At 34.7% G+C, this 15130-nt stretch overlaps 1 protein-coding gene across 1 annotated transcript; it reads right to left on the bottom strand.

The window, feature by feature from the left end:
- Positions 1 to 2935: 2935 nt before the first annotated feature.
- Positions 2936 to 12286, bottom strand: LOC141586841 (polypyrimidine tract-binding protein homolog 3-like). The gene is made up of 14 exons (XM_074408226.1): positions 12133 to 12286; positions 11852 to 11909; positions 11528 to 11599; positions 10836 to 10912; positions 8514 to 8592; positions 7474 to 7606; positions 7117 to 7181; positions 6988 to 7037; positions 6845 to 6886; positions 6344 to 6395; positions 6035 to 6088; positions 5043 to 5147; positions 4819 to 4962; positions 2936 to 3573 (listed from the first exon to the last, which is right to left on the bottom strand). Exons 2-14 carry the CDS (start codon positions 11906 to 11908, stop codon positions 3184 to 3186), a joined length of 1320 nt encoding a protein of 439 aa, XP_074264327.1. The 5' UTR covers position 11909; positions 12133 to 12286; the 3' UTR covers positions 2936 to 3183.
- Between the last annotated feature and the right edge of the window lie 2844 nt (positions 12287 to 15130).

The following is a 15130-nucleotide window of genomic DNA, read 5'->3' as shown; positions in this document are numbered from 1 at the left end:
AACAATTAAAAGGTGACTATAACAATTAAAAAGTGTAAATGTAAAACTATAGCAAAAAGAGTAAACATCCAAATGTGTAGCAGAAACGAAGTGTAAATGTGATTGTCTGAAAGTGTAAATGTCAACAAAAGTGTAAAAGTACACAAAAAGTGTAAATGTGAGTAGGAATGCAGTGTAAATGTGATGCTTTAAAAGTGTAAATGTCAATAAAAGTGTAAATGTTGTCAGAATGCTAACTCACATAAAAAATATAACAATAAAAATGCAAAGGTGACTATAACAATAAAAAAGTGTAAATTTAAAAGTACAGGAAAAGTGTAAACGTGAGCAGTAATGCAGTGTAAATGTAAGGCTTTAAAAGTGTAAATGTCAACAAAAGTGTAAATGTTGTCAGAATGCTAACTCACATAAAAAATATAACAATTAAAAAGTGTAAATGTAAAACTATAGCAAAAAGAGTAAACATCCAAATGTGTAGCAGAAAAGAAGTGTAAATGTGATTGTCTGAAAGTGTAAATGTCAACAAAAGTGTAAAAGTACACCAAAAGTGTAAATGTGAGCAGGAATGCAGTGTAAATGTGATGCTTTAAAAGTGTAAATGTCAATAAAAGTGTAAATGTTGTCAGAATGCTAACTCACATAAAAAAATATAACAATAAAAATGCAAAGGTGACTATAACAATAAAAAAATGTAAATTTAAAAGTACAGGAAAAGTGTAAACGTGAGCAGTAATGCGGTGTAAATGTAAGGCTTTAAAAGTGTAAATGTTGTCAGAATGCTAACTCACATAAAAAATATAACAATTAAAAAGTGTAAATGTAAAACTATAGCAAAAAGAGTAAACATCCAAATGTGTAGCAGAAAAGAAGTGTAAATGTGATTGTCTGAAAGTGTAAATGTCAACAAAAGTGTAAAAGTACACCAAAAGTGTAAATGTGAGCAGGAATGCAGTGTAAATGTGATGCTTTAAAAGTGTAAATGTCAACAAAAGTGTAAATGTTGTCAGAATGCTAACTCACATAAAAAATATAACAATAAAAATGCAAAGGTGACTATAACAATAAAAAAAAGTGTAAATTTAAAAGTACAGGAAAAGTGTAAACGTGAGCAGTAATGCAGCGTAAATGTGAGGCTTTAAAAGTGTAAATGTCAACAAAAGTGTAAATGTTGTCAGAATGCTAACTCACATAAAAAATATGACAATAAAAAGTGTAAATGTAAAACTATAGCAAAAATGTTCATGTAAATGTTGTCAGAATGCGTTCATGCTAATCCAAACTCAAATTAATGAAAACCCGGATGAAGATTTACTTCTAACAATCTTCATTTCAAACCCAATAACAAATAATCAAAACAAGAATGAACAAATTCGATGACATACAAAAACTCGTAATGATTACCTTCATCCTTCCTATTCAATCGAAAAATATGAAAACGTGATCAAAAACAAGTGAATAAAATGAAGAAATACCATTGATGTCATCTATTATTTGCATGTTTACGCTGGTTTGGAGGATTTAGAGAGAACTTTAGCTTCGTTTTGAGATGAAAGCACCCAGTTTTAGAGAGAAGAAAGAAAGAAAAAGGTTGGAATTAAGTGTGTTCAGGAAGGAAGAATGTGGGAAGTGGAAACATAGTACAAAGGATATATGCTTTTGTCCGCAGGAAATGATCATTGGTAAGGACAATTTGCAGGAATTGTTGTCCTCTTTCATAGCCAAGCTTTTCCCCTTTTTTTTTTGCCTACATTTTGTAAAAACTCTCCACCATAGATGTTGTCCATCTAAGGGTCCTTATAAAGACTTAAGGACTCAAATGAGGTAAGGGACTCTCTCTCTCTCTCTCTCTCTCTCTCTCTCTCTCTATATATATATATATATATATATATATATATATATATATATATATAATATTGCTAAAAAACTATGCATTTAAATTCAGTTAATTTTGAGTTTTGATGTCAACAACTTAACATATAAACTTTAAAAACTAAGAAGCAAATACATGTAAGCTCAATTACTAAAAGGGATGGGTACATCAAATGCGTGAACTGTTTTCCAACATAATCAAACCACGCTGCCTAGTCCTCAGGGGTTATGGTAGAGGTAGTGATCTGCTATCATCACCACCACTAACATGAAACACGTCTGGGGTTAAATCCTGGGCAACTTTAAATCAGACATCACCGTAGGGGATGAGGCCATCTCGAACCTGTATTATTTGCCTTCATAATCAAGCTTTTGAAATTGAAACCATTAAGAAACGTCCAGTAAAAACTGCTAACATCAAATCATAAACAACTACATGAAATACCAGAGAGGATAGGCACCTATCATTGCTACTCTATTGATTATTCTGCCTCTATGTTTAGCCGTTCCTACCCATCCCGTGAGACTTAAGTGTGGGGTTCAAAATGGAATGCATGTGATGCACAAATGCACCATCGCAAAATTTTCATATACCATCGCACATAGGCACCTATCATTGCTATTCAGCCACACACTTCAAGCCTCGGCCCTCGGCATTAGGAAGATCGTGGCAGGTCCCACGCTCGTATCGTGTATCCAATCACACTATGGTACGCACAATGCACGCTTACGGATAAAAATATTATTAAAACATGTGTACAAGATAAAAATATTTCCGATGATAAACTAATCTCTCCAAACATTACAATAAGAGCCTAATTTTACTCATAAGAAATGTTTTCTAATACAAAATTATTCACTTATTGTAATTTATTATCAAGAACAAAAGTTAATTAATTTGTCATAACACCCTTTATAAACCAACAGTAATTATGATGGTAGATCTTCACACTATTAAGATCATCAAAATCGCCTGACATGTATAATCTTCCATACGAATACATATTCTCCCTTCCATTCAAGTCACTGATGGTTCTACACTCTTGGGTATACAAACCAACAGAGAGACAGAAAGATAATGAATTCCCCAAAAGAACGTCTGATAAACTCAGCAAAATACAAAAGACGACTAATAGGCGATCCACAAAAATTTTCGACAACAGGCAAAGGAAACAACAAAGTATAGGGAGGTTTTACAAGCACTGGTGCCAATAACAATAGTAAAGAGACGGAGTATTATGAGAAATCAACCATGAAAATGGACCAAGTGTTCTGAAAAGCACAATGTTCCAACTTCCAACCCTCTAGAAAAGATCATGTGTTGTGTGATTGGGAGAAAGAAATGCGGACAACGGAACCAGAAAGAGGAGTAGCGTGCTTACAGACGAGCGCTTCGGTTGCCTGCTCTTCGTCCTCAAATAAGACCAAGGCTTGCTTTTTGCCATTTGCCTCAAAAAGCTTGGTGTTTACAAGTGGTCCATGTTCCTCCAAGAGATCTACAATTTCATCCTCAGTTACGTCTTCTGGGAGACTTGATAGATGAATCATTTTGGTTGGAGAGCAACAATATCGGTAGTACTTGGCCGAATTCCTGTTAAACCGGTTTAGGTTTGAGTTCTGGAAATCACGAGTCTCTGAGGATGGCGTGATGTTCGAATACTTGGAATAGTTAACCTCTAGCCGTTTCCCTAACAGCATTGCTCCCTGAAGTTTAGCAGAGAAAGTGGAGAAAAAGATGAGCAAATATTTTCTGACTGACATGCTCTTGACCCTTGAGTACAAGTGACAGCAAACTTTACAGCCAGACGTTGCATATCATTGAACAAACCCAAATTGACTAATTTAAAATTACACGTTACTCTTTCTACGGGACAAATAACAAGAGGAAAATTTAGCAGAAAATAATCCGACGTTTAACGAGTCTTCCAATGATATCCCACCTTTCATCTTATACAGCAAGTCTCAGTTTTCGCTTTGTGTTCACGAATATAGTCCCATCTTCGTCCGAACGTACGTTTACTCATCACAAAGCTCTTGAATCACTTAAGCTTACAAAAAAACGAACTAATAGTTGTTTTATCTAGCCTTTCTCTCTTCTTCCTCTTGGTGAGTTTTCATTTCAATAGCTGTCGCTTATCAGACAATTTTTACTCATCTATGTTAGCCAAGTAATGGAAATAAAACTAGGTTCGGGAGAAATGGCTGAGACCATTCTCGTGAGTCAAACCAAAACTTAGGATTATCTTCGTATAAAGGGACAAGGTGGGATTATTATAGGAAGACTCGTCAAACAATGGATTATTTCAGTTAAATTTTTCATAACTAACACCTTAATAGGACCCAAAATTACTCAACCATTGGCCTGAAAATGACCGATGAGGCCTGAATCGAATGGCCTATCTGCACCCTTTATCATATTTCTCCATTGAGCTACTTCATGTCAAGTATTACCGTGTACATTCAGATCAACACGCAGAACACCAAACATCTAACAATTTTATTTAGGAAAAGTTACCTTATCTAGCCACCTTACCAAAACAATCCCATGTTTCTATCCCCTATTCGGAAATTGCACCTTACACCGAGTCACCAACGGCGCTGATTCTCCCTTTTCTTCTTCCTTTTGTCTCTCTTCTACTAAGCCCATTTTCAAACTACGTCTCCTATCCTTAAACAGGTCAATTCTACTTTTTTTGGGGGCAACGAGTTTTTTTTTGGTTCGTTTTCTTTTATCGAAAAAGACAGATACTTCAGTTTAAAGTGCAATTTCAGAATAAATGATATAAATTTGGGATTATTTTGGGAATGGGGGAAGTTGGGAATAAATGGAAGACTCGTCAAACTTGGGTTTTGCGGGATATTTTTCCTTAAATTTAAAGCAACGAAAGTAATTTTCAGGTAGAGGACTAGTTGAATGGAATTGAGCATCAAACAGCAAGGAGATCAGACCTTTAAGAAGTGGACAGCCAGTTCCGCCTGAAAGCCATCGGACATTTCTACAAGGGCATGATCAGGTTTACTTCGAAGAAGTTTGATCCTTATGATGTTTCCGTACAATGAAAACAAATTGAAAAGCTTGTCTTCATCTATTCTCTGTCAGGAAATTGATATAACATCAGATAGAGGGGAAAACAGATAATCAACTTGACAGTCCGGTTGCATATATTACTTACATCAGGGTTTAGATTAGATACTATAACAGTACATCTATCATTCATGCCACTAACACCTGGAGGGAGACCACCAGCGGATGCCGCCATAGCTGCAGAATTTCCCATCTGAAGAGATAACAAAAAAAGGTAGACAATTAAAGGGATTTTTTGTGATGAAGTACATACTTAAGGGGATCAAAAAGGGTGACAATCAATCACAAAACGAAGGGTTAAACTTTAAAGCACGTCCACAGATAAAAGAGGGCGGAAACAAAAAATCAAGCTCACTAAAGTGACTGGATTTCTTTACGGGTCATTCGGAAATGGCCACAAGAGTAAGACTGTATACATCTAGCCCCCATCTACCCTGCCATTTGCGAAAGCCCTTGAGGCACTTGGATAAGGTTGGTGTATGAATATATGATCAAGAAAGCTAAACAAGTAACAAAATTCAGAAATAATGGAGGAAGTAAGGAGGATTAATATAAGAGGCAAGCAATTGGAATGTAAGGAACCTTAAGACCTCCGCTCCTCCCACAACATCAAACCCTCTCTTCCTCTCTTGAATAATTGTGAGTCTCGCAGTTACCGCCTTAGCGGTGGCGATTAAAGTGGGTTGATGGGGGTAGCAATGGCATTGACAAGAGGTGGCTGATGGGTTTTTTTAATTACTTAATTCATTGGTGTGCTAATTTTGATCAATACAAAAGCAATTTAACATCATTTAGATAATCAAGGGATTATGTCAATTATAATTGAGTTCAGCTTACCACAAGACCATCCGATAATCATCAAGGAAATAAAAATTAGAAACATGCAATTAGAAACTGATAATTACAAAAGGTTGGTGACAGGCTTTGAAATACTCGAAACCAATTACAACCCCATTGATTTTACACTTTCGCACAATAAACACAAACCTGTTGATATCCTACAAAAAAAAAAGCGAGAACACGTAATTAGCCCTAAATCTGGGAAATTATATATGTAGATAATATGAAAAATCATTACACTTGCGCACCTGAGCCACCGGCTCCATACACACCCCCTGCATCTCCATATCCAGACTGATGCCAAAAAGAGTAAAAAAGAGAATAAGAAACACACAAAACTTCAAGCATCAAACGGGTTAAACTAAGGAATAGGCTCAGTTATTGTATGCACAATGTTGTATCAAGAAATCCCTGTTATCCCATTTCCCACCCTCGAAAATTATATATCACGTGAGAAATCGACAGCCTTCTATTATGATGAATAGCATGGCAATGAGAAATAACTACACTATAAAAAAGCAAATGAGAAAAATGAGAAAATAAACATACTTGTGAACTTCTGCCTCTCTGTTCCGTAGGCAGATCTGGGTTTGTAAAATCTCTGAAATTAGAGGAAATGAATAACAATCAAACAAATCCCTACAGCCATGGTACTAAATCTCAGACTGACACCACATTGCAACTGAAAAGGTTACTGTGACTGCCTTGTAAGGCAGTATCAGCTGCATTAATCGCACAACAACAAAGGTCCCGCAGGCCGCAACAACCGCTTACAAGATCAAGTCTCAACCCGAGACTTAACACCGTTCACAAGGATTTCATATCCTCTTTGCAAATCAGTCTGGTAACTATTTTTTTTTCAGACTTACAGCTGTGAAGAACAAGCTCAAAGTTTCATGTCCAAACCATAACCAGAACACTGCCTATTTACAGCAATGTGGCATACATGATACATGTTAACTTTTTGCATTTGCTTTATTAGGAATAATTTGGGTATAAAAGCTATTTCATAAAATGAAAATAAAAGTGACATTTTCCACATCAACACACCTGGATCGATCATTATTGTAGTTCACTTGCAACTCTGTAAGGCTACAACATTAAGGAAAATGACATGAATAAGACAAACATCATACACAATGTTTTTTAAACCAGAATTTAAAGACGACAAGAAATAAAGTAGAGGCTCTTACTTTGAGTATTGTATATCTAACTGACAACAACCATCATAAATATTTCTTCCCTGAAAAGTGTGCAGTATTAGATACCTTGTTATGCACAAAATACATTGAAGTATTACAATAATTAACATAGACGCAGACATGAAGAGCACTCATTGCAGCCGTAGCACTTTGGCGTGTCTGAAACTGAATAAGAGCTTGAAAACCTACAGAAACATTGAAACAGAGTCAAAGATAATATTCCCATATACTTCTGATATGTTTGTTATTTAATTATTCTCAGCCACAAGGACAGTCTGATGTTAATCAGTTTACATATATACTTATGCAGTTGATCATGCTTTTCGTCAATTTGTACCTTGGATAGAACACTTAAAGTCAACTAGTTCTACTCTATTTCTCAATTCTTGAAGTGCCATTAGAGAGGATCACAAGATAGTGTTGTAAAGTGACAATATCTCTAAGCAAACACAGAGATATGTGGGTCTGAGAGCTAACCTGCTGACTTCTGGAATGTAACAATTTTCTCCACAAACCCGTAAGGAGAAAACACTTGATTGAGAACTTCAGCAGTCATGGGGTAAAGGACATTATGAATGCTAACCAAAAGTATACGATTTGGGTCTTCATCCTGCCAACAAAAGAGGTATAAAAGGTGAAGTATTAAAAAAAATGCAGTATATTTCTTTGTCAGTTGTGTGTGCCAGCCTTAATTTTTGTGATCACGCCATTCAAACTCTCGCTAATATTAATGGATTTTGATACCCTTGAACAATAATTCTTGTTTCTTTCAGCTAGGAGTTTGGGGTTTTTATTAAATAAAAAATTGAAAAAAATTATTGAATTGGGTCAGTTTTAAAATTTTTTGTCGAATTAGGGCCCACGTAGGAAAATCTCTGAGGCTGAAATAAACTATAGGAGTCACCATGCCACATGGCGGAATCTAGAATGTCTTTTTTCCTTCTTTGAGTACAAATGGGGCCATGCCAAATGGCAACTCTAAGCCAAAGCCACCATGCTACATGACGATTCTAGACATGCCAGGTTTGGATAAAAGCAATCCTAAGTGGACCTCTATGCAACAAATATTTATAAAGCCTCCCCAATTGAACGATTTCCTTTTTGCGGAGCATTAATTCAAAATTAGATTCAGAGATAAAAGACAGTTTATGAGAAAGAACAAAGTACTCAAAATATGTATCACGACTGACCCAACACTGGGAGACAGTATAATATATCAAATACACAACTACGTGTTCGCCCAAAAACAGTTTTTAAACTTTTAGAAAGACGAGACAATGATACATAGTTCACAGTTCGACTGTGTAATTTACCTCTTTCAGTATTAGATGATTGAAAGCAAAATTTATATATTAGGTAATATGTCCTAAAAGCTGTACTACCAAAAATACAATCTTATTGGCCTTCAAATCGGACCAAACAACTTGAATACCAACCATGACCGATGAACTAATGCCACGAGTGATATTGTTTAACCATTTAAATCAAAATCCATAAATCATGACTCCTACACTCACCATGTCACTTTTGCGTCCCTGGTTTTGATCTGTTGTAAGTTCTTGGTGTGAAGAAAACTGCATGTACACATTCCGTCCCCTGAGAAGGCATGAAAGGAAAATAAAAAACTAGACTAGAAAGGTATTGGGCCAAAAAAATACCAGAATGTAGGAGAGCTTCCACTTCGGGTAATAACGAGCCGAGCCGAGCACAAGCTTGGCCTTGCTCGGCTTGTGCTCAAGAAGCAAAACTCAATATAATATATATAACTGTTTAAATTTTCATTTTAATCTTTCAATATTTTCAACAGAAAGATTCGATGGTTATATATAAAAATATTAGGCAAATCAATGAGAACATTTGATATGGTGATACAAAAATATTATCATGATAAAATACAACATCAAATGATTTGGGGTCGGCTAACATGAATCATCCTTTAGAACCGTCCATGGGTGATCGCACACCTCAAAATGCGAAAATATAGAAAAGGAAAAGTGAAAAACAAAAGGGGAGTGAAAAATAATATAAAAGTAAGGTAAACTTATAGGTTTTAAAATTGAAGCCCATATTTCTTTTATAAAAACTTAGAATTTAAATCGAAAACGATTTTGAAAACCGAAGTAAAACTTAAGGATCCGGAATACCTTAAAAGTGAACCAAGTATTAATATATAAGCAAGTTGTTGGTAAAAACGTGTAATAAGTCCAAAAAGAACAAATAAATTTTTAAAAATTAAATAAAAACACTACATATTTCAAATAACATCAAATATTAAAAATCCACGTATCATGATAAATACTTTTATAAAATAAGAGCAATATTTTATCTAACTACATAAGTTTGAGTCATTCACGAGCTTTTCGAGCCGAGCCAACGTTAGCTCGGCGAGCTCGATGCCCGAGCCGAGCTTTGACCGAGCTGCTCGCGAGCTGTCTCGTCTCATCATCACCCATTGTTTCCACTAATAAATGTTAATTTAAAAGACAACCTCCATTTTGTGGATCAAACCATTGAAGTTGACAATCTAAGCAAATTATAAAGTTGACATCAAGAGGCATGAAAATAGAATGAAAATGCAAGTAGTGTACATCTTGCACACATTAAGTGTCTAACAAACAGATTAAATGCAATCCAATTTTGGACAATCTCCTGACATGGAAATACCGGTACAAGAGCACATACAATAGCAACCCTATCACATGCTCTCTATCGTATACTTTGGGCCACGCAATTTATAAATAATCTCAAAAATAAAGTTTACAAAACTTATGGTCTCACACATCTACTTGATATGGGCCCACTTTAAATGGAAAGCAAGCTAAGCTCTCCATTGTTCTGGATATAATAGCACATTGAGAGCACCACTCCATCGGACCCATGGAGAGCATGAAAGAGTAAGTTGTTGGCAAAGAGCACTACTTTTTGCTCTCCAACAACATGGACCACCTTTTGAGAGCACTTGAAGCTCCTTGGATAGCCCCTATTGTACATGCTCTAAAGTGGCCAATAACAGAGCTGCTAGCAAAACTAAGAGCATGTATCATAGGAGTAATTCAAGTGCTCTTTAAGTGCTTCCCATAGTTGAAGAGCAAAAAAAAAAGATGTTTTATACCCACAATAAAAGCTCTTTAAGTGCTCCCCGGGTAGAAAAATAAAGAGTAATTTTTCATAATTTCATGTGCTCTCCCTCAAGAGCATCTTAAGAGCATGTACAACGGAGCCCTCCAAAAAACTTCATGTTGTTGAAAACCGAAAATTGGACATCTTTGCCTGAATGCCTAAAATAGGGTGCTCATTAATGCTCTTTATGTGCTCTCCAAAGTTAAAAATGGAGTGTAGTTCTCCACCTACTCTTGGGGAGGAGCAACAGAGAAGAGATCTCCATTTGAAGTAAACCATAACAAGTAGAAATGCGAGAACAAAAGTTCGTTTGAATTTTTATGTATATGTAGAAAAGGTGGGATCAAAATTCAAGTTGAAGTGCACATAGAAGAGTTTTGCTATTGTAGGTGAGAATTTGATTTTTCTAACAAAAGAAAGATAGTGAGAATGGCGATCAAAACAAGTGCACTCCATCTACAATTGTACATGCTCTTAAAAGCGGGCCATATCAATTATCAAATGGAAAAGTGTGAACAAAATCATTATTTAGGTTTTAGTTTACATAAATATTAGGGGAGCATATGAGACAGTTTTGCCATTGTGGATGTAAGGATAATTTTTGCTAACCAACGAAAGAGAGTAAATGGACAGTAAATCAAGCGCTCTCCATTTGTTGCTATAGTAGATGCTCTAACATCATCAAAAGCAAATTCTAAGGACGAGAAAAATAACAATACCGGACACTGGGCTGCGAATTTGCAAAATAGTCCACCAAACTGATCGCTGAAGCCAAATCCTGCATTTGGAGGAGTGCCTGTATCCATCATGGGTAAAAAATTTAGTTTGTTCAATTAGCCAGAAGTCCACTACCACAGGTTGCTATTGTAGCCTCAATCGGCAGTGTATCGTGAACTTAAAAAAAAAAAAAAAAACGTTATTTACAATGACCCATTGTTTTTTTTTAAAGAAAAGTTACTACATCCGTCCCAGTCATTTGTTTACCTATTAGATTTATGAGTGTTTCAGTCATTTGTTTACCTTTCTATATTGGAAATATTCTTCAATGGTAATTTGATCCTCCATATAACCGAATGTCCACTTGTCACTCGATAAAACTACCCCCATATGGTCTCCTCCCCTGTGCTTGTCTTTGTGCCAAAACCAAAGGACAAATGACCATGACGGAGGGAGTACTATATACAAAATCAATAAGATTTCATATTTCCTAACTCGAAAAGACGGATATAAGGTAAAATACGCAAAATACTTGAGGTTTCCGGAATCCTAACCCTTCAGCATCCCATGTCGAAATCTAGCTAAGTTCAGTTGATCATTCAGATTGCTATTCATAAACCCATCTAACTAAACAATGACATAGAACGAACAGGCAACCCCATCAACCTAAAAACCGAAACGCAAGTAGATTAACCTGATTCTTGGTACGAAGCATGACTACTTTGGTGACAGACCCAAACGGCTGAACCAGTTGATGTAAATCACCCTGCAATTTCCAATCAATACAATCAACATCAACATAAATCAATATCACTAGCCTAAATTAATTACCATCATTCATTATTTAAGGGCAAAATATCATTCGAGACCGTCTTAAGCTTAACTAGTAAAGATGGCCTCTTGTTATTGCGATGTGGTTCATTTAACGCTAACTAAACTACGTCCTAAGCTTAAGACGGTCATAAGCAAGACTAACCCTTATCTAAAATCTAAAGTAATAATAAACAAAAGGTATTACCTCAGTAATTTCTTGTCCTACATTGCGGACATGAATAACTTTGGAAGGCTCAGACATCCTACAACATTAAATCACATAAATCACACATTGAATGCATAAAATATTACAGAACATATAAAAAGATTCAATCTTTTAGCTTATACTGCATCTATCCATATAGATAACCCAGAAACCCCATCAATCAATTTTGTTCAATTAATATGCAGATACCAGAAACTTTAAAAAGAAAAAAAAAAAGGGGGGGGGGGGGATTTAAAGGGTTAAATGAAAAGATTACTAACTTATAATTTGGGAAATTAGACTTGTTCAAAGAAAGGTAAAGTTACGGATTTGAGGAGGAAGAAGAGAAGAAGAAGAAAAGGAAGGAAGAGTGGAAAAAGGGAATGCCCCCACAAATTACGACATTGGGTGTGTCGAGTGTTTAAGTGTGTCTTCAATTCAATTATGCGGCCATTACCATATTTAACCTAAGCAAATCAAACACACAAGCCCAACTCATGAACAACCACCCTATCTTTAGGTTTTTTTTTTTTTTTTTTTTTTTTTTTTTTTTTTTTTTGAAGTTGCTAAATCGACACAGGAATTACTAAATCCTAATTTGACATCAAACCCGATGTAATAATGAACAAATGTTATATTATCTATTAATATACGTACGCGATTTTTTTTTACTTGCTAAATCTCGCACACCATTTTACTCAATTCCGCACATTTCCCCTTTATTCCGAATGTACCCCTCTCATTTCTCACACATACCTAGAGAAAAATAATGAAAAACCCAAAAACTAAACATCTCATGCTCTCAACCTCCCTTCGACCCTTCCCAATCACCCGAGCACCATGTACATCGGTCGAACAGACGAACTCCATGACAACGGTCAAACCTCGGTACTCCGGCGGTGGTGGTCGACGACAATAAATATTCACAACAAATTTGGCAAATGCTTCAATGCTTCAATATCCAAAATAAGAGAACGCAGCATCTTCCGATTGATCTATTGTCAATTAAATCTAAGGAGTTTAATATTTATAGCATCTTGCAAGTATTTGCAGAAAGTTGCAATTCGCATCATGTTTATTTGTCAAAAAAAGGTTTGACATTTCAATTGATGTTGTAATTGCGTTTTTTTTTTATATTTTTTCTATCATAATTAAAATATGTGCAAATGATATGAAATCTATATTCTAACGATAACATTTTTTTTACCACGAATCTAATTATATAATTTTCATTATTAATCCGGTTTGATGTCGAATTAGGTGCAAAAAGTATGGTGTACTTTTAAGTATATTATTTATCTCACATTGAAAAATAATGTAGGTGCGATGAATATACTACCTATAAATAGTTAAATTGCCCCACATTAAAAGATTATCATAAGGTGAAGTGATCTCATGAATATAAATAATAGTATTATTGAACTTAGGTATCAATCCAAAAAAAATTGATGCTCTCAATTATTGTCTTAGAGAGCTCCTATAAGAGTTTTGTATTAACGACACACGTAAGTTACAACAATAACACAAATACTAGCTTACAACCGTTTTTTCATTAATAAAGTGTTTTATCTTTTATTGTGTGGACGTGGGGATTCGGATTATCCACGGGTTTGAAAATCGTTTAGAGTCGCCACTAAATTTAAGGAAATTTGGGAACCATAAATGAGATTTGAGTTTGCTGTTGAAAGTACGTGATGGGAAGTTCGTTAATAAAACACCCACCCCCGCCCATTGCAATAACGACCTCTACTAAGGACTACGATGACTAATTGGACAAGACTATGATTCGTTGTAAGAGAATGCAAACGCCGTTTTGATCCTAACATGTGAGCTTGGTTTCTAATCGTTTAATGCATCTAATCTACTTTGTCCAAGTGATTTAGCATGTGAGGTTGATTTGAACTACGCTAACAAGCATTCAAAAACATGGCTTAGATGAGAATGGAGGAGCCGTTGGGGATCTACCTATTATAACCCGGACGTTCTCGTCGACTCGATTTGCAAACAATTGAATTAAAGATACAACTCGATCTAAATACAATTGCTAAAACATGACACACGACACACGACCGACACGCCTATCTAGGCCTTGAAGACCGTGCTAATGATGAGGCCACGACTCACATAGACTTCGTCCTTAGCCTCATCATTGTTTTGCGCACCCACTTTGCTTTAATTAATTAAATACTTCAATTTAACCAATTAAAACAAAGGTTTTGTAAATCATTTTGACTCAAAAAATAAAGGACTAACTAGACCCATATTTTAAAGCACAAATTATATTACTTGAATTAAATTACAATAATTACAACGATTAAATAACAATAACAATTGAAATAAAACCGCAATCAATACTATATATTAATTCCAGAAACCAAGGGACTTCAATGTAATTAAAGAAAGTTATACAAATTAATTATACTATATAGTTTTAAATCACTAGCACCGTGTGATGGACCCGATTAAGGGATCTCAATGCAAATATTATATAGTTTGGGTTTAAACTAAATTATATAGAAGCTTGGTAATTTTCCTAAACATTTGTAAGAGACTAAATCATGGTCATATTCCTTAAAATAAAATAATTAATTTAGATGGTCAATTTCAAGGAAAGAAAAAAAATGTTTGGTAACTTTCCTAAATATTTATAAAAAACTAGAAGATGGTCAATTTTCTTAAAATAAAATAATTAATTAGTATAAGCATGTACACTTATGGTATTAATTATTATCATCATAAAATTATATATTAAATTTAAAATCTATGCAATTTTATTAAATTTTATAGTTTATTATATGTATAGAAATGTTAATTATTTAACATACAAAAATATATTATTGCATAATTCTTTCGATTTGATTGAATGCATATATGTAATATATTTATATAAATATATAATTCTCTTAAAATTACATGCCTAAGTAGTAAAAGTAATTTCGTCAGTAAAGAAAAGAATTGTAGTAACATTGGACATGATTATATGATAGTAATCACTCATTTGAATAGTAAAATTAACAATTTTATCAGCGAGATTAGTGAAAGTGGTAGAAACAACAACGGAATTGTGAAATAATCAATATTAATTAATGCGATAGTGAAAGTCGGGAGTAGTGAAATTATCAATATTAATGCGGCGAGGACAAGAATAATAATTATTACGGGAGTAGTGAAAGTAACAATGATTACGGGCAAGTAGTGAAATGTTATTACTATTGTTCCATTAATAAAAGTAAAATATTAATAGCGGGAGTAGTGAATTTGTCTCAAAATTTATTTAAT

This window comes from Silene latifolia, chromosome 6 (genome assembly GCF_048544455.1).
Source record: "Silene latifolia isolate original U9 population chromosome 6, ASM4854445v1, whole genome shotgun sequence".
Taxonomy (NCBI): domain Eukaryota; kingdom Viridiplantae; phylum Streptophyta; class Magnoliopsida; order Caryophyllales; family Caryophyllaceae; genus Silene; species Silene latifolia.
This window is presented reverse-complemented; position numbering and strand designations above follow the sequence as displayed.

Bases quoted from the DNA above. Each gene is read 5' to 3' on its own strand.
- LOC141586841 (XM_074408226.1), bottom strand. From the start codon at position 11,908: ATGTCTGAGCCTTCCAAAGTTATTCATGTCCGCAATGTAGGACAAGAA. The intron at 11,600-11,851 runs GTAATACCTTTT...TGGAAATTGCAG, and splicing joins TAGGACAAGAAATTACTGAG to GGTGATTTACATCAACTGGT. The intron at 6,887-6,987 runs GTAAGAGCCTCT...TTAATGTTGTAG, and splicing joins TTAGATATACAATACTCAAA to CCTTACAGAGTTGCAAGTGA.